At 37.5% G+C, this 18,086-nt stretch overlaps 11 protein-coding genes across 11 annotated transcripts; 7 read left to right on the forward strand and 4 right to left on the reverse strand. All coding sequences in view use genetic code 12, as the record gives it.

Annotated features, from left to right (window-relative positions):
• Nucleotides 1-86: 86 nt before the first annotated feature.
• On the forward strand, nucleotides 87-1,928 carry UBA2 (E1 ubiquitin-activating protein; the record flags this gene model as incomplete). The annotated part of the gene is made up of 1 exon (XM_007376834.1): nucleotides 87-1,928. The coding sequence occupies one exon, from the start codon at nucleotides 87-89 to the stop codon at nucleotides 1,926-1,928; it is 1,842 nt and encodes a 613-aa protein (XP_007376896.1).
• A 164-nt stretch (nucleotides 1,929-2,092) lies between these two features.
• Nucleotides 2,093-2,624, forward strand: PFY1 (profilin; the record flags this gene model as incomplete). Its single annotated transcript, XM_007376835.1, has 1 exon — nucleotides 2,093-2,624. One exon carries the CDS (start codon nucleotides 2,123-2,125, stop codon nucleotides 2,501-2,503), a length of 381 nt encoding a protein of 126 aa, XP_007376897.1.
• Nucleotides 2,625-2,902: 278 nt separating this feature from the next.
• On the forward strand, nucleotides 2,903-3,720 carry SPAPADRAFT_62764 (uncharacterized protein; the record flags this gene model as incomplete). Its single annotated transcript, XM_007376836.1, has 1 exon — nucleotides 2,903-3,720. The coding sequence occupies one exon, from the start codon at nucleotides 3,180-3,182 to the stop codon at nucleotides 3,420-3,422; it is 243 nt and encodes an 80-aa protein (XP_007376898.1).
• A 220-nt stretch (nucleotides 3,721-3,940) lies between these two features.
• Nucleotides 3,941-4,731, forward strand: SPAPADRAFT_62765 (uncharacterized protein; the record flags this gene model as incomplete). The annotated part of the gene is made up of 1 exon (XM_007376837.1): nucleotides 3,941-4,731. One exon carries the CDS (start codon nucleotides 3,974-3,976, stop codon nucleotides 4,466-4,468), a length of 495 nt encoding a protein of 164 aa, XP_007376899.1.
• Nucleotides 4,732-5,116: 385 nt separating this feature from the next.
• Nucleotides 5,117-5,563, forward strand: OFR1 (Ofr1p; the record flags this gene model as incomplete). Its single annotated transcript, XM_007376838.1, has 1 exon — nucleotides 5,117-5,563. One exon carries the CDS (start codon nucleotides 5,175-5,177, stop codon nucleotides 5,508-5,510), a length of 336 nt encoding a protein of 111 aa, XP_007376900.1.
• CDC48 (AAA family ATPase) lies at nucleotides 5,540-8,173 on the reverse strand (the record flags this gene model as incomplete). Its single annotated transcript, XM_007376839.1, has 1 exon — nucleotides 5,540-8,173. The coding sequence occupies one exon, from the start codon at nucleotides 7,990-7,992 to the stop codon at nucleotides 5,665-5,667; it is 2,328 nt and encodes a 775-aa protein (XP_007376901.1).
• Nucleotides 8,174-9,485: 1,312 nt separating this feature from the next.
• Nucleotides 9,486-10,790, forward strand: HNT1 (adenosine 5'-monophosphoramidase; the record flags this gene model as incomplete). The annotated part of the gene is made up of 1 exon (XM_007376840.1): nucleotides 9,486-10,790. The coding sequence occupies one exon, from the start codon at nucleotides 9,514-9,516 to the stop codon at nucleotides 9,952-9,954; it is 441 nt and encodes a 146-aa protein (XP_007376902.1).
• Nucleotides 10,081-10,734, reverse strand: SFT2 (Sft2p; the record flags this gene model as incomplete). The annotated part of the gene is made up of 1 exon (XM_007376841.1): nucleotides 10,081-10,734. One exon carries the CDS (start codon nucleotides 10,732-10,734, stop codon nucleotides 10,081-10,083), a length of 654 nt encoding a protein of 217 aa, XP_007376903.1.
• An 865-nt stretch (nucleotides 10,791-11,655) lies between the features above and the next one.
• Nucleotides 11,656-13,326, forward strand: RTG3 (Rtg3p; the record flags this gene model as incomplete). Its single annotated transcript, XM_007376842.1, has 1 exon — nucleotides 11,656-13,326. One exon carries the CDS (start codon nucleotides 11,656-11,658, stop codon nucleotides 13,324-13,326), a length of 1,671 nt encoding a protein of 556 aa, XP_007376904.1.
• Nucleotides 13,327-13,520: 194 nt separating this feature from the next.
• Nucleotides 13,521-15,431, reverse strand: SPAPADRAFT_52068 (uncharacterized protein; the record flags this gene model as incomplete). The annotated part of the gene is made up of 1 exon (XM_007376843.1): nucleotides 13,521-15,431. One exon carries the CDS (start codon nucleotides 15,429-15,431, stop codon nucleotides 13,521-13,523), a length of 1,911 nt encoding a protein of 636 aa, XP_007376905.1.
• A 414-nt stretch (nucleotides 15,432-15,845) lies between these two features.
• On the reverse strand, nucleotides 15,846-17,843 carry SPAPADRAFT_52069 (pre-rRNA-processing protein ESF1; the record flags this gene model as incomplete). The annotated part of the gene is made up of 1 exon (XM_007376844.1): nucleotides 15,846-17,843. One exon carries the CDS (start codon nucleotides 17,841-17,843, stop codon nucleotides 15,846-15,848), a length of 1,998 nt encoding a protein of 665 aa, XP_007376906.1.
• Nucleotides 17,844-18,086: the final 243 nt, after the last annotated feature.

The following is an 18,086-nucleotide window of genomic DNA, read 5'->3' on the forward strand; positions in this document are numbered from 1 at the left end:
GTTAAAACTGTAATTTTTTTTTTTTTGTCTTGCAACAAGGAACAAATAAGCAACTGAAAGAACCAATATTGTAATTGGCATACAACATGGCTAAGGATTCATATTTGAAAAAGATATTAGGGGCAGAGAACTTTTCTCGAATCCAATCGTCCAAGGTACTTATGGTGGGTGCTGGAGGTATTGGTTGTGAGCTCCTCAAAGATTTGGTCTTAACTGGCTATGGCGAAATTCATATTGTTGATTTGGATACCATTACATTGTCCAACCTTAATAGGCAATTCCTATTCCGTCAAAACGACATTAACAAATCAAAATCATTGACTGTATCCAAAGCAGTACAACATTTCAACTATTTGAACGCACATTTGGTTTCTCATCATGGAAATATCATGGACACCAACAAATTCCCAATCACATGGTGGGAACAATTTGAATACGTATTCAACGCATTGGATAACTTGGAAGCAAGAAGATATGTCAATAAAATGTGTCTATTTCTTAAGAAACCACTAATGGAAAGTGGTACCACTGGGTTTAAAGGACAAATTCAACCCATTTATCCCTACTATAGTGAATGTTTTGATTGTCTGACCAAGGAAACAGCCAAGACATACCCTGTATGCACAATTCGATCATCTCCAACCCAGCCGGTACATTGTATCACTTGGGCCAAGGAATTCTTGTTCCATCTGTTGTTTGATGAAGTTGAGTCGGACCAAAACTTGACTGATCCAAATCAGATTCGTAGTGAAACTGATAACGAAGCAGAAATTGCATTTTTTCAAAAAGAATCTACGGAGTTGGCCGAATTGAGACATTTGATTACTACTGCCGACCCACCTACTTTCATTAATGAACTTCTTGTAAAGATATTCAAAGCTGATATTGAAAGGCTATTACTTATAGATTCAATTGAAACAAGAAGGGGCTCAAGAAAACCAACCCCACTTGATGTTGTAAGATACAGCTCACAACTTGCAGGTTTGCTTGCCGATGTTCTGAATGAAAACATTCTAAACTTGGACACCAAAATGTGGTCAGTTCTTGAAAATATTTACGTATTGTATAAATCATCCGAGGTCTTACAAGAACGTATTGTATCCGGCCGTGAAAGTTCCATTTCCTTTGATAAAGATGATGAGGATACTCTCAACTTTGTTGCTGCAGCATCAAATTTACGTTCCAGTATATTCGGCATTGAAATTAAATCCAAGTTCGATATCAAGGAGATCGCCGGGAATATTATTCCTGCAATTGCAACCACCAATGCGATAATTTCCGGGTTTGCATGTTTGGCCGGAACCAAATATTTCACTACTCCTTCACACGGAACCGATTATCTGGCGATTACCCATAAGTCATCCACCATTTTCGTAGGTATTACTCCCAACAAATATATTACCTCGGGTACCTTGGGTCCTCCTAACGAAAAATGTCCTAGTGATGCATTAGTATCTCGTGGTGTGTTTAAAATATCACCCACAGATTTTACCACTCTTACTTTAGGTTGGTTGATTGGGCAATTAGAAAATTATGGATATTCAAGAGATGATATTTCTATTCAGAAATCCAATTCCAAATTATTATATGATATAGATTATGATGATAATGTGGATCTAACTCTTGCCTCTATGTCTGGTTTAAAGGACGGAGAATTGATTTTAATTCTGGATGATTCTGACCAGCTTGAAAGTTTGGAGTTGTATATTAATATTGCAGAAAAGACTAGTTTGCCTGAATTGGTGTTGCGACCAAAGGTTACACATGACGAACCAGAACAAGAGAACGAAGATGGACTCTTGGAAAATGGGATGGATGTAGAAAATGATGGAGTAATTCTACTCGATAGCGAAGCTGAGAATGAGGAAAACGATGATCTTTTGATTATAGACGATGAACCATCCCCCAAACGGAGAAAAATCGCTTAAATAACAACTTTTATAGTCAATACAATACAATAGATTGTTGTGTCAGATACAAATTTCGTAAGGCACTTGTTGGCAACACAAAAAATTTCTACAATGAACAAACGAGCTTTCACACTCACCAAAACAATTTCACATTTATTTTTCTTAGTAACTTCTTCTTTTCCACCTCTCTTCAACAATTGAGTTAATACGAAATGTCCTGGCAAGCATACACTGACAACTTAGTCGCCACTGGTAAGATCGACAAAGCTGCCTTATACTCCAGAGCTGGAGATTCTCTTTGGGCCCAATCGGGATCTTTCCAACTTCAACCTGCTGAAATCACCGAATTGGCCAAGGGTTTCGATGATGCTTCTGGTTTACAAGCTCATGGTTTACATGCCGTTGGTCAAAAATACTTCCTTTTGAGAGCCGATGATAGATCTATCTATGGTAAACACGAAGCTGAAGGTTTGGTTGCTGTTCGTACCAAACAAGCCATTTTGGTGGCACACTATCCCTCGGGTGTTCAAGCAGGTGAAGCCACTACTGTAGTAGAAAAGTTGGCTGACTATTTGATTAGTGTTGGTTATTAGAGATGAACAAGAAATCTCGGGTTTATAGTTATAATTAATCAAAGTTATTTACTGGATTTGTTCTATAAATACATAGCTAATCCGCATGTAATTGAACGAAAATACCACAGTGAGATCTGTTCTAGAACATGTAGAAACTCAAAAATAGTAAATTTACATTCAATCGAGATCTATATGAAACGCTCACTTCCAATTGACTCGATATGATGTCATACTAGTGTAAAAACTGGGCTGTCTCCGTCTAGTGCCACCCTCAACCTTCCCCTTAATTGAAGTGTGGTGGTACTATTTCCCATGATGCGCAAGCTCATATGCAGGATAAACCGGCCTGCATAATAATGTAAGATTAAAAAATTTTCTAGAACAAAAAAATAAAGACTTATGGAGAAATTCACTTTAGTCATTGCTATTTCTTTTGGAATTAAAAACGATTTCCTGTTAGATTCCACTTTTCCCGTGATCTAGCTGTTTCTTTAGTGGTTATTTGACTTGTACATAGTTTGCATCTGTTGAGAATCATAGTTTACCTACAACAAGCATCCATTTCCACAAGAACACATTATTGCTCCCAGGGCCGATATCGGAATCAAAGGTATCAAGAACCCTCTACATATAAGAATACCCACATCATAGACAGTTTTACATAATCAGACGCCTTCAACGCCATATGGTAAATATGAATTATAGCACAAAGTTCCCTTCCAAAAGTTTATTTGTATTCCTTGCACCAGTGTTATACTTAACCAGTGAGTTTGTCATTTCCCGATTCTCCAAATCGAGAGTCACTACTGGATCGAAAAAGTTGACAAGTTCCCAAGGCTCTACTACTGCATTTTTTGATACTCCGATCAACCACCATACTTACAGAACTGGTTGGATTCAAGATCATTTCTACAATACTTCTAATGTCAAGAAGTAAACCCAGATGCAACTAAAGGTTAGTCTTGCTGGTTCAAGCTAGTTCATCTAATAGCATAAACATTTCATGTGATATGTACTAATATACTTTTGCATCTGACTGGAACATATGAAATAGTATATATCTGCTCTATACTATTATATGTTTCGTATCTCCTGATACTACATGTTGTCACTTCCGAACATTGATACGAATTTTTTTTGGCATTATTTTGTTTATATATATATATGTGTGTGTGTTGTTATAATACTTGGAATTGTAACATAGAACCATTCTAAATACACGTAAGTTTACGTATCTTCTCTAATGCATTGCATCTATCCATATGGGGTCCATGTTTAAACCTACCGATACTGCATATAGCCATTTTCACGTGACTTTGATTTTTTATATATTTTTTGATTTCTCAATTTTTTTATTGGTTGAAAAAATTCCAAATTCATCAGCCCTTGGTTTTTTTTTGGTTGTCATTTTCAAAGAAAAAACCACCAAATATAAATAACCAATTACTTTTATCCACTTAATAATAGAAAATAGTAGACAAATATACAATGTACAGGGTAAAGCCATTGTCTCGCGCTAGTCGTTCCATATCACAAACATTCAAGAGATTCAACTCGGCCCACCATCACCATCCTGAACCAGAATCCAAACCATTTGAAATAACCATCACCAAGATTTTCGGTATTGCTGCTTTGGCTGGAGGATACCTTGTATACAACCGTGATTTTGACGAACCATTATTCCAACACGAAGTATTTGACAAAACCAGAAGTGGTGAACGTGATGATTTAAGAAGTGAGAACTATTTACAACGATACAAGAATGCTTTCATTCTGGAATACGGAAGAGACAAGGGTGGTATAGGAAACCGTCTTTACAGACGTGCTGGGGATTATGTTGTCCGCGAACAAACTTTGATTCCTTCCCAATCTCCATTTGCTCAAGAATTTGGAGCTGGTATAAAATTGAATGAATTGGGTCCTAGAAGAGAAAGATTCCCTCGTTTCGCTCCAAAAGATACAACCTCCACCTCCAGTGAGTAGACCCACCAGGTGGTTGTTTCATTCTGCATCAGATTGTGTGAAGTTGTAAAGAAGAAAGCGGCAATTACACGCAATTTTTAAACTCTTGAAGTTTGGTCATCAAGAAAATTGAAAAATTGAAAGGCATTATACCTATACGCATGGTTAATTATATCATGATAAAGTACCATTCACCATTAACATTTCATTATTCATTTTTTTTTTAGGTTGTATTCTTTTCTATTTATTATCGATTAATTTAAGCAATATATTTTTTTGATATAGGCAGTCATATCTGTAGCAATTGACATAAGACTTCAATTTGATATGAGAGAATGTCATAATTAGAGATCAGTTTGGCATAAGAACCAATTGGCATGGTCAATCAGCAACAATTTATCACAATTAAGTCTTTTTCCACTACTAACATATCATGCAACGAATTTCTTGTTTAGTAAATATTCTTCTTAAGAGCAATTGTTAACCCCCAGATGTATCTCGTGTAAGCATCAGGTGCCACCATACTCATTTTGAAATCCAGCGTAAACTAGATACTGTCTTAGTTCGGGATGTGTTGCCGCGATTTTGGAAAATTATAAAAAACCCCCCACTTTTCCAACCGACCAACGAATAAACTCGATCTCCCTTTTTGATTTCTCCCTTTTAAATGCTAGGCAGAGGATTACGCCAATTAAACCTTAGAAACTTCTCAACTACATTACGAGCCATGTCAATTGAATATAACGTCATCATCTACGATAACCCTCACGCCGACAGATCAAAAGTCAGAGCTGAACATGTCGCCAACATCCCCCTGAATGTTCCTTCTCCTATTCTCTCTGCTGGAGCTATCTACCATGATGATGCCAAGACTCAATTCGCCGGTAGTGCCTTCCATCTAGTTGCCAATTCCAGAGAAGAGGTTCTTGAGTTCTTAAAGAAGGATGTTTACTACCGTGAAGGTATTTGGGATATCGATAATGTTATCATTAACCCAATTGGTGTTGCTGTTAGGTTACCAAAGAAAATGGAAGGTGTTGATGCATCCTTATATAAGATCTAGGTATGTCATAACATAGAAAAGTTAATAAACAAAGTTACTTTTATCGAATTAACAAAACAATTATTCATAACAATGAAAATAGAGATTGAGTTATAAACTCATACACAGTAAAAAAAAAAAGGAATTCTATAGAACTAAACTAACTTTCTTTCTCTCAACTGTATAAATCATCTTCTTCTTCGGCATTTCCAAATGCAGCCCCGGATCCTTCGGCACCTTCAGCAGCAGTACCATTTGCACCTTCAGTAAATCTAAAGTTACTGAATTGACCTCTGGAAGCTTGCAATTGTTGAGCATAAGCATCGTAACGACGCAAGTCAGCATCGGAAACAGATCTCTTGGCAGTCTTCATGGCTTCTTCAAAATGAGCACGAGTTATGTATGGAACTGGATCTTCTTCTTCTTCAACCTTCATGTCAACATCTTCACTCTTGACTGTAGTCTTATCCTTCTCCTTTTGTTCTCTTTCCTTATTAATTCTAACTTGGGCTTCAATGGAATCCTTAATGGCAAACTTGGCAGATCTTTGAACGATATATGACAAATCGGCACCCGAGAATCCATGGGTTATACGAGCAATTTCACTCAACTCTAATCCTGGTTCCAACGGAGTATTTCTCAACTGTGCCTGTAAAATACTCAATCTGGCAGTTTCATCTGGCAATGGAACATAAATTAATTGATCCAATCTACCTGGTCTCAACAAGGCAGGATCAATTTGATCAGGTCTATTAGTGGCACCAATAACAAAGACATTCTTTTTGGCATTCATACCATCCATTTCTGTCAATAATTGATTGACAACACGATCAGAAGCACCACCAGCATCACCTTGAGATCCACCTCTGGCCTTGGCAATAGAATCCAATTCATCCAAGAAAACCACACATGGAGCTGCAGCTCTGGCTTTATCAAAAATATCACGGATATTAGATTCAGATTCACCATACCACATACTCAACAATTCAGGACCCTTAACGGAAATGAAATTGGCAGAAACTTCAGTGGCGACAGCCTTAGCCAAAAGAGTCTTACCAGTACCGGGAGGACCAAAGAATAAAACCCCCTTGGTTGGTGCCAAACCAAACTTTTGATATTGATCTGGGTGTAACACTGGATATTCCACAGTTTCCTTCAATTCATTCTTGATGTTATCCAAACCACCAATATCGTCCCAAGTGACATTGACATTTTCAACAACGGTTTCACGCAATGCAGATGGGTTAGAGTTACCAAGGGCAAACTTAAAGTTTTCATTGGTAACACCAAGAGAATTCAAAACTTCAGAATCGATATTTTCTTCTTCCAAATCAATAAGATCCATCTTTTCTCTAATTTGTTGCATGGCTGCTTCGGAACATAAAGAAGCAATATCAGCCCCAACAAAACCATGGGTTTCAGCGGCAATGGCTTCTAAATCGACATCATCAGCCAACTTCATATTCTTGGTGTGGATACGTAAAATTTCCAAACGACCTTCAGCATCTGGAACACCAATATCAACTTCACGATCAAATCTACCAAATCTACGCAAGGCAGTATCAATAGAGTTTGGTCTGTTGGTAGCGGCAATGACAACCACGTTGGATCTGGTCTTCATACCATCCATAAGGGTCAACAATTGGGAAACAACTCTTCTTTCAACTTCACCATTAGTTTTGTCTCTCTTTGGTGCAATAGAATCAATTTCATCAATGAAAATAATCGAAGGAGAATTCTTTTCCGCTTCTTCAAATGCTTTACGTAAGTTAGATTCGGATTCACCAGCCATCTTGGACATGATTTCAGGACCGTTAATCAAAAAGAAAAATGCCCCGGTTTCGTTGGCAACAGCTCTAGCCATAACGGTCTTACCGGTACCTGGTGGACCATACATCAAGATACCTCTTGGGGGTCTAATCCCGATAGACTTGAACAATTGTGGGTGTCTTAAAGGCAATTCAACCAATTCTCTAATCTGGGCCAATTGCTTCTTACAACCACCAATGTCGTCATATCCTACATCATTCAAATTATTTTCTTCATCTTCACGGTTAATTGGTTCACCTTCACAATGGATGATGGTATCTTGGGCAACAATGGCAATTTCTTCTGGGTCAACTTCAACAACCTTGAATTCAACTTGTCTCATACCACCTCTCACTGTGAACAAATCACCTTTTCTAACTGGTCTATAAGCTTCAACAAAATATGGCTTCAAGTAAAGATCAAAGAGAGAACCAGTGATACCTTCGACAGTGTCGGCAATTGGCAAAACAGAAATTCTATTGGCGTATTTAATGTCCGGACAAGCGTGAATGGTAACAATGTCACCTAATCTGACACGTAAGTTATTTCTAACACAACGGTTAATTCTGGCAACACCGTCTTCCATATCGTCATCAGCAAGGACAATCAAGACAGTATCCTTTCTCTTTTTACCTCTGACGGACACGGTATCACCTCTGAACAATTGAAGCAATTCCATGGTGTTGGAAGACATGGTGATAACAGAGTTATCGTCGTTGGTGGCGTCATCGACAACAAGAGCATTGTCCTTCTTTTTTCTTCTCAAGATTGCAGTTGCGGTCTTATCTTCGACATCAGCAGTGCCTGATGCGTCGAAGTGAGGTTTATGTTCTTCATCTGGTGACATATTGTGTGTTTGTTTGTAAGTAACCAGCGGGAAAGAAAGTGAACGTTGATATGAAAAATGGAGGCAAATAGTCAAAGAAAAATGCGACTAGGATTTTGGTTAGCCAACAAAAAATAATAAATTTTTAAGAATGCTAAGAATCGAAAAGAAGCAAATGGAACAAACAAAAAATATCAAATTTGTTATGAAATTATGTCAGCATGCTCGAATATATAATTCTTGACTAACCTAAAGTTAGAAAGAACCAATTGAGTTTATTGTGTTCATTATCAGGTCAATTTAAAGGTTATCCCTTGTCCCACCTTATATGCAGGTTGTGTTCTGATTTGCCACCGTATACAACTTGATTTTGCATTTTCCAGTTTTCCCACTTGCTCAATGTGAAATTTTATGTCCAGATGGCCAATGAGTTGACAATTTAGACAATATATTGATCTGAAACTACTATCAATTGCTTTATGCAACAATTCTACCATTTCGAATGTCCTTCAATTCTCTCTCTCTCTCTTATCTGCAGTTGGTTGTGAATGCAACTAGAATTAGATATGTCCAGATATTGCCAATCTTTAATCGGCTGTGACTTTCAAAGGTAAAATTAAACTATGACTAGAATAACGTGCGTTGGGAGAGGTAACTACTTCTAATTCCGATATACTTTTTCTGTTTGGCCCCCTTCCCAATTGCAACTTAGATTAGTCTCTAGAATTATGAAATGAGTATCCATACAAACTAGTAGTAATTTGATTCATATTAGGCAATTAGCATGCCAAATTTTGAACCTAGTTTCTGCAAGGAATATATCCCTAAAACAGCATCTCCGCTTATAAGACTCTTAAAAATAGTGGTTAAATATAAGTTGGATCTAAAAGTTGCAACAGCATTCTACAAAGCATAAAGTTTAATGATGAAAGTTTGATTATATATCTAGATCTCTTCATGTTTAGAAATTTGGATTCCATGCATCTAAGACCTCTTACTTTGTTGTAACAAGCTGTGTAAGTAGCCCTCATGAGAACACATTTACAGTTTGCTAAAGTTTTTTGCAGTAATTACACTAAATTGATAAAGCCAACCAAAACGTTTACACTTACATCAACAAGCTTACTAGATACGATTTCTTGTTGATTTGCATGCAAATATCCCTCGGAGTTCGGGTATCTCGTAACCTAACCCCATTGGGAAATAATGTGTGGAGTTCGTGGTGAGAATGTAAAAACGAGGGGCTAATCATTTTTATCTATTTAAAAATTATACAATTACACGACCCATTCAGATTTGGGGAAATACTTTTAACCCTGGCTGATTCACAATTTTCAAAACTGAATTTTTATCTTCTTCTCAATTGACAACTAACGCTTTAAAAAAATTATGTCATCTGCTAGCTGTATCTTCTGTAAGATAATCAAGGGTGAAATCCCTTCATTCAAGTTAATCGAAACCCCATTAAGTTTTGCATTTTTAGATATCCAACCCCTTTCTGAAGGACATATTTTGGTTATCCCTAAGCACCACGGAGCCAAGTTGCACAACATCCCTGATGAAAATTTGGCTGATATTTTGCCTGTGATCAAGAAATTGACCAAGGTTTTGAAATTGGATGAAAACGATACTCCGGAAGGAACCGGTTATAATGTCTTGCAAAACAATGGTCGTATCGCTCATCAAGAAGTTGACCATGTTCACTTCCACTTAATTCCAAAGGTTGATCCAAAGACTGGGTTGGGCGTTGGATGGCCAGCACAAGCTACTGATTTTGATAAATTGGGTAAATTACATAAGGAGTTGATTGAAAAGTTGGAAAAGTTGTAAGATTAAGGGGAGGTGACGGGATTTGTTAAAAGATTTATATATATTAAATTGATAAATAAATATGAATTATTCATTAAAATGCGATTGTATGCTGTTTTTTTCCTCTCTCGTAAATATGCAAAAGTGTTAGAGAATGCCTCCGATTAATCCACCAAGATATCCCATGATATAACTTGTGAAAAAGGTTAATGTTGTAGCTCCAAATGGAAAGTAACTAAAGGTGTAATAAAGAACCGCAAAGAACTCAATCAAACTGGAAAATATTGTAGCAATTGTACTCTTAATCACCACAGCACTATAAAGTGTTAATAAAATACTGGAAAAGAACACTGTTGTAAACACAATACGGTCCCTCGAAGTTAAATGCCGTATGTAGTTGTAAGGACCTTGTAATACACCAAATGATACCACGAATAACACTGATCCACCTGTCCATAACAAAGCAAATTTTCTTGGTCGGAGTGCCAATACGGGGAACATAAAAAAACATAAGACAAAACATAACACGGAAGCAGCAAGACAACAACTGAATCCAATCAATCTCTCAACTCGAGATAACTGGAACCATCGCGGTTCGTCAACATTTGTTGCATTTGTATTACCTAGTTCTTGCACTGAAGTAGGAAGTTTGGTATACAAGTTATTTGCACCTGTTTTCACATAATCTGTCCAGTCGGAAAGAATAGGTCGAGGTGCGTTGGCAGAAGAAGATCCTGAAGTTGATCTTTGGTTCCAGTTCTTGAACAGCTGTCTAAATACATTTTCTGTGTCGGCTGACATATCCAATAAAGATAAAGGTGATAACAGATAATAATAACTGACCTGTGTAACTATTCGTAGATAGTAGAGGGAAAAAAAAAGAAAATCAAGAGTTGTGTTGTCAGATGGCAAAACTCATTGGGGAGTTTATATGCAGGTTGTAACTCCGTCTTGCAAAAGCTAACATGTGTCTTTTATAATTTATAGTAGGGCTGTGCCTTATCAACTAGTATTTTTTAATTTCTCAGACTTAGCGGGAAACATTTGCTTGCGGTTGTAAAGCAGTAAATTCTATTTTTTTGGTCTACTGTAGCTAATTCAAATCCGTGCTGTGGACATAGATGTTATCCGGGTAGGTTTCCCAAGGTAACTAATTAAGTTCGCAGACATTATCCGAATCAAGAACACCACAAAAAAATACATATATATATAATTGACTATGTTAATTAATATTTTAATTCAATTTTAGAGCCAGATAATTTTTTTGTTGAAGATGTATCTGGCTGCCTCGCATTTTTCTCTTGCTGTTTTTTCGGCTTTTAAATTATATATGTTCTTTTGTCTGGTGCCTGCCCCGTTCTAGGTTCGTCGTTCCATTTGAAGTAAAAGGAAAAAAAGAAAAAAGAAAAAATCTGGAGGGTAAAAAAACAACCTCCTTAAGTAAAGACTAGTGTATACAACAAGCAGCACCCTATTGAACGACCTGTCACAAGCGAAAGAATCAATTCCCTTCTGAGTAATATTGATAGATAAAGGGACAGATAGAACAGACAGTGAGTCACTTTGGATAGATTGCCGCACACCAAACACACAACTCAGCACAAACAAAATACAAAACAAAAGTTAACCAGCCCCTCCTTCAGGTCAAAAGAAGAACTTTATTTGAACAGTACAAGAAAAAAAAAAGAAGAAGCGAATAACAACACCTATTGATAACTAACCATGGAAGATTACTTAAAGGACAGTCCTTCTGAATATAGTAACGTGGCAGCAGAAACAGACACTCCTAATTACAAATATAATTTACCCATGTCATTTAATTTTGACACTCTTCCATCTCAATCAGACATGTCATCTTCACGTCAACAACTGCAACAGCAGCAACAGTCACAACAACAGCAACCAAACCCTTCCAATAACAATGAATTCCTGTTTAATTTAAACATTGCTGGTTTTACTAATGACAACAACCAAGGAACCAACTCCAATACCAATACTAATTCCGCATTCAATTCAAATACTCAATTGGCAAGTAATGAATATTTGAGTCCTACAGGATTCAATTATAATGCCACTACAGGGTCAGAGTCGAACACTTATCCTGGTTCCCCAGGATCGTTCACAAATGAACCATTCTTGGATGATATCGATAATGTTGCCTTTCTGCAAGCAGTTTTAGCACCACAACTTAACACCCAATCTCAGCTTCAGCAACTGCAGCAGCCTCAACAGCAGCAACGTCAACAAAGTCTTTCACCTAACCCACCATTATCACCCCATCAACAATTCCTTAATGTCAACAATTCGGCTAATCTAGACGAGCTTATTTCCCCACCAAATACCAGCGGAGGAGGATTCGATGTTACAAGTCCATTCCTCAATCCTCAATACTTTTCCCCACCTACACGAGGCCAAAGTAGTTACAATCCATTGAATGCAATTGCCGAGAACCCATTGGCATCTCCTTATAGCGATGATGTATTCAGTCCGGATCTTTCCCGAAATGGTAGCATAAGTGGACCACCTGGTGGTGGATTCAACAATGGTAGCAATCAACTTGATATTACTGCTACTGGACAATATCTTTCCCCTCAATTCAATCCTGGGTATGCGTCACCGCCAATTTACGAACCATATTTGCAATCGCCTCCTCCATCTAATTCTCAGTATCCTAATAGAAGTGGAACCAATAGTGTGGCCAATATGAGCACATCGATACCGGCTAGGTCAGAATGGCACCATAATGCCCTTTCACCTCCTCCACAAACTGCCATTTTAAGTACATCAGTTCCTGGTTCTGGTAATTCGGGTAATCGTGTCCCTATTTCCAAGGAAGGTATTCCTACCAAACAACTATCCAAAGAAGAAAAGGCCAAGAGGAGAAGAGAATTCCACAATGCAGTAGAGAGAAGACGGCGTGATTTGATCAAAGAAAGAATTAAAGAGTTGGGTGTCATTGTTCCTCCTTCTTTACTAAACCCTCAATTGAGTGCAGTTCAAGCGTTACAACGCAAGAGCTCAATTGATTCAAATGATTTGAATGATTTAATAAGTTCAATTAAAGTCAAGGAAACCAAACCTAACAAATCCACAATCTTGAATAAATCGGTTGATTATATTAACCACTTGAATTATGTTTTACGTCAACAAGAATTTGTGAGAGAGCAGTTGGTGAGTCAAATTGAAGCATTGGAAAAAACTTTAGGTGAAACGGAATTTGGCAGTGGTAGCGGATATACAGATACAAATAATCCTAACCAGCTGCCCCAGGCTTACTATATGGAATCATCTAATAATGGCAATTCTGGAAATCCAAACTTTTTGGGAAGTACAGACATACCAATTTATAATCCTGATGAATTCTTTTCCGATATACACAATAACCAATTCTAAACGATTTTAGGAAATAATTATAGAGTTAAAGCTACAGAATGCTACATCTCACTTATACAATCTTTTGTTGTCTTTTTTGGGTTTGAAATTTCCTTGGCTATATATTTCTCTCTTTTGTAATAATAAACTATTTTGTAACAGTTCCAATGTATTTGAGCTAAATATACACTTTAATGATAATATTAAAAAATAAACTAAAAGCTTTCCTCCAACAATTTCTTAAATGCGTCAACAACAACTTGATGATCTTCCATGATATCTGATTTTAAAAAGTTCTTTATGGTGTTGTCTTTAACCTCTTTGTCAATATTGTGTTGTTCAAGATCATCAATTTCTAATGCAAGCAATTCCAATTCTTCTTCCGTGGTAGGTTCACTGTCTGCGCTGTATTTCTTTGGCCTTCCCAAGATTCTCTCATAGAAAGCAGAGTCGCCATTGGAGTTCTTCCTAAATAACTTCTTGGGGAATTTCTTTGATAACCTACTCTTTTCAGAAGCTTGTAGTGAGTGAGCTCTTTCCATAGGCGGTGGCGGGGATGTATTTGGGGTGCCAGCTTTAGATACAATCACTGGTGATGGTGTGGTTGGAACAGGGCGGTGAGGAATGAAATCAGCCGATGAAGGTGGTGTTCCATGCTTCAATAATCTTTCATGGGAAGAGCTAATCAATGGAGTAGAGATTCCTCTTTCAGAACCTTGAACAACTAGCACGGGAGATAATGGTTCAGTTCCATTATCATTGGTACGAAGCTTTGTATGTAGATGATGCAGCTGCTGTTCTCGCCGCTTTCCATTTTCACTTTCAATCGAAGTATCCAATGAAAGTACCAGGTCTCTACTATAAGGGTTAATGATAGCAGGTCGGGAAGGAGCAGTTCCCCTTTTAGCAAACATGCTCTTGATTGTCATTCTTTCTAATATATTGTGAATATGCAGTGTCTTTCGAATAGGTGGGATAATGGAAGTAGGGAAATAGTTACCGGATTTTGGTTGGTCTCTTTCGCCTTCCTCATTATTGTTATTATTATCACCATCAATAGTCTGCTCAAGGTTTGTTATGCACTTCATGTTTGTTCCGCGAATACCCGGATAATGTAAGCTTATTTCCAGGGTATTTCCATAGTCACCGCTAAAAACGATAGGTTCCAATAATGTTTCTCTTGATGGGGGCGAAGGGGTTCCGTTGGGGTGCTTATCGTTATAAGCAATGAAATTAATGATTTCGTTACTTACATTTATCAAATCTTCTCGATCAATTGGGGTTCGTGGTGGTTGATAAGTATAGTGTTTGTAGTTATTGCTGGTTTCGAATATTGAGTTGCCATTTCCTGGTAACGAGGTACAACTACCGTTACTATGTTTCATGTACACCCCATGTTTCGATGCAGAGTATATAAGCTTCTTGTCCCTCTTTTCGGCATGGAGGGTTTCTTCGGTAATTGTCAATGGCCTCTTTCGCAAAGAGGTGAGAGGTCTTTTTATTCCTCGTTCAGAAACTGATCTTTGAAGACTAGTCACTGGTGGGGATATAACAAGACCATATCTTGAATGTTCTTCTGGTAAACTCATGCACTTGTAAAGGAGAATTAGTTGTTGTGTGCTTTTCAAGTTTTGCACTTGGTCTTCAGACACATATATATGCTCTTTGTAATCACAGACAGTCTCGTCAACTGAGGCATGTGGAGTTTTCTCCCCTGGTAGCAACTTTGGTTCGCTTTTCCGGGCTTTGTCTTGCGTTGTTGATTGGGCAATTTCCATCTCCTGCGCGTGCATATTTTCACCGGAAATTACGTTGTCGGTTAATGCATTATCATCTGCGTTGTCAATCCAGGCCGAGCCGACGACAGCGATATACGACCTAAGGTTCTCGATTCGTTCATCGAGTAAGGAAATTAATTCCGGTATAGAGCTTTCTAGAGGATGAGTTTCCGGTTCTTCGTGGTCAACTATTTCTGGAACCACATCTGTGATTGAATCCTTATCGTTGTAACTTTGATGGCTTGCAATCTCCAGTAAAAGGTTATCGTTGGTATGCATTGTTGAAGGCTCTCCTTTGTTAAATCTGGGGTTGGACACCTGATAGCGGTGGGTGATTATGGAGTCCATATTTTCTAAAGTTAACTGAAACGCCTGGCAGCAATACCACTTATATTTATAAATATTGTGGAAATGAGAATAGAAACTAACAAATCTGGTAAATTATATACCCCATATTGACGCCCCATGGTCATCATCCTTTCACCAACCAAGGTCATGGATCTGATTTAGTAGTTGCCAGGTTTAATCCGCTTGGCTGCCCCCATAGCAAGGTTATTGTTTCCCAAAAATGTTGCAAAAATATTAGTGTTCAACTACATAAAGTCGCATGACTTTTTTGCGCAAAAAAAAAAGAAAAAAAAAAAAGAAGTTCCGTTAACTATGGTTTCCTGTATGGCGGGAAATCAGGTTCTACAGTTAAAAGCATTGTTAACAAAATCTAAATGTATTCTATGCATTTTAGTAGCACTAAAGAGCGTTTATTTACTTTGTTTTGTGTTTCTTTTTTATCTTGTCAACTAAAGAGTGGACATTATCACCGGTTGCAACTTGATCATGCTTGCGCTTCTTCTTGTCGGAGTTCTTTGTGTTATCGGATTTGGCTCGTTTGGATCTTTCTTTCAAGATTTGTTTCATAGTTTCAGTCTTCTTGAACTCGCTACTAGTAGGATCAATAGCATATTCGTGACTTTCGAAAATTTCTTTGAATCTAGGATCGTTCAAGTTGGCAACAAAGTTATCTTGGGTCATTTCTTCATCAATCTTCTTATTCTTCTTGTTCTTCTTCTTACCCTTTAATTTCTCAGACTTTATAACATCTTTCATATTGAAATGGTCTGGTTTTTCAGTGTTCTCTTCATCCATAAGAACCAATTCCAACTCAGCTCTTGATTTCTCGTCGAGTTGTGGAGGGGCATATTTTTTATTCTTGGATTTAGATTTGGATTTCACTTCAGCTTCCTCTTCTTCTTCAGCTTCAGTTGCCTTGGATTCCTTGAACTTGGCCAATCTACGCTTACGACGTTCCTTTTCCTTTCTCTTGTATGCATCAATAGTAGTTTCTTCTTGTTCTTTATCTTCTCCCTCTTCTTCTTCCTTGTTGTCCTTTAATCCTGGATCGAAAGTAATTTCCATATCAACATCATCTTCTTCGTCATCTTTGCCGAACTTCTTGCTGAATCCATTACCCAACAAACTTTGGTATTTATCCTTCAAATCTTGTTCTTCTTCACTTCCATCACTATCACTAGCCAAATAAGCTTTGAAATCATTTTCATCAATTTCTTTTTGTGAAAGTGGTCTTGAGGATAAGGTAAGTCTTTCCTTTGGAGTTTCATCCCAAGTTAATTTTACCTTGGAGTGTTGTAAAGCATCAGTAATAAATGTTGAGTCAGGACGGTATGATGCAGGGATTTTGGTACATTTATCCTTGGCTTCATCTTCATCAAACTCCATATCTTCTGGAATATATCTCAAATCGAAGATATTAGCCGTTGACTCATATTCAGTACCATCACAGTTTTGATATATATTCCTGGAAGTTTCTACCGAGTCACATTTTACGACCGCATAGTAATAACGTAACCTTTGAAGCTGGTATCTACGCAAAGCTTTACTGTCGTAATCCTCACTATCATCATTGGTCTTGTATAATTTTTTTGTTACTTTTTCTAATTCATCGGCGTTGTTTATATCAATATCAGAATCGATTTCAGAGTCAGATGATTCTTCCTTTTTCTTCTTTTTGGATTTAAACAAGTCTCTTGGAGGTCCTTCGATTTCTTCTTGTTGCATTCTTTCTTTTCCGAATTCAGAAGGGTAGATGGTAACGGACTTGATAGAGCCACCTTTAGGAACAAATGAAATGAAAGTGGCCATAAGGTCAACAGCACGGAGGTTATCCCAATCCATGTTAACAACAGCAAATGACAGAGTGGCCTCACCTTCTTCTGGTTTTCCTTCTTCTAATTCGATTTCTGATTCTTCTTCTTCTTCGAAGACTACCGAGTCATCATCAGATTCGGATTCAGATTCACTTGATTCTTCTTCTGAAGATGATTCTAAACCTTCACCTCTTGCTCTGTCAAATTCTTTTTGTTCACCTTGAATTTTGGCAGTAAGGGTCTCGACATCTTCTCCTTCCGAATCAGAACTTTCATCATCACCTTCTGAACCTGATAAATGTTCTTCATCCTTCTCCTCTTCTTCATCTTCGTGTTCATAAAACTTGTCAAGTGCACTCTTGTTCTTATCATCGTTAATTTTTCTACCATATCTATCGATCTTCACCTTCTTCCCCAAGGCACCTGCATTCAATTTGTTCAATTCTTTCTTACTAAATCTTTCATCAACCTTGATCTTGAAGTTTTTCAAGTTAGGAAGCTTGAAACGGGGATCATTGTGGACAGATTTGAAACGGCCATCAGTAATGACTGGTTCTTTTCCCTTCTCTTGTTGTTTCTTCTTGTCGCCTTTTGCCATTTTGCTAATCTTCAGAGTAAGTGGTTGTTTAAATGTATTTACAAAAGAAAAAAAAAAATCGATGCTCATCAACTTGTAGGAATTTTTTTTTTTCTCTTCCACTCTTAAGGGGTAGCGCTACCCCTTTATTTGATGAGAACTACACTGATAGTAATACGGAAGTAGTTGGTATTTAATGATACAAGTGAGATCGAACTCTGAATAAATTTAAGGAGAATTTAACTATACAACCTTAGAAATTCA

This window comes from Spathaspora passalidarum, assembly GCF_000223485.1.
Source record: "Spathaspora passalidarum NRRL Y-27907 unplaced genomic scaffold SPAPAscaffold_6, whole genome shotgun sequence".
Lineage (NCBI taxonomy): Eukaryota > Fungi > Ascomycota > Pichiomycetes > Serinales > Debaryomycetaceae > Spathaspora > Spathaspora passalidarum.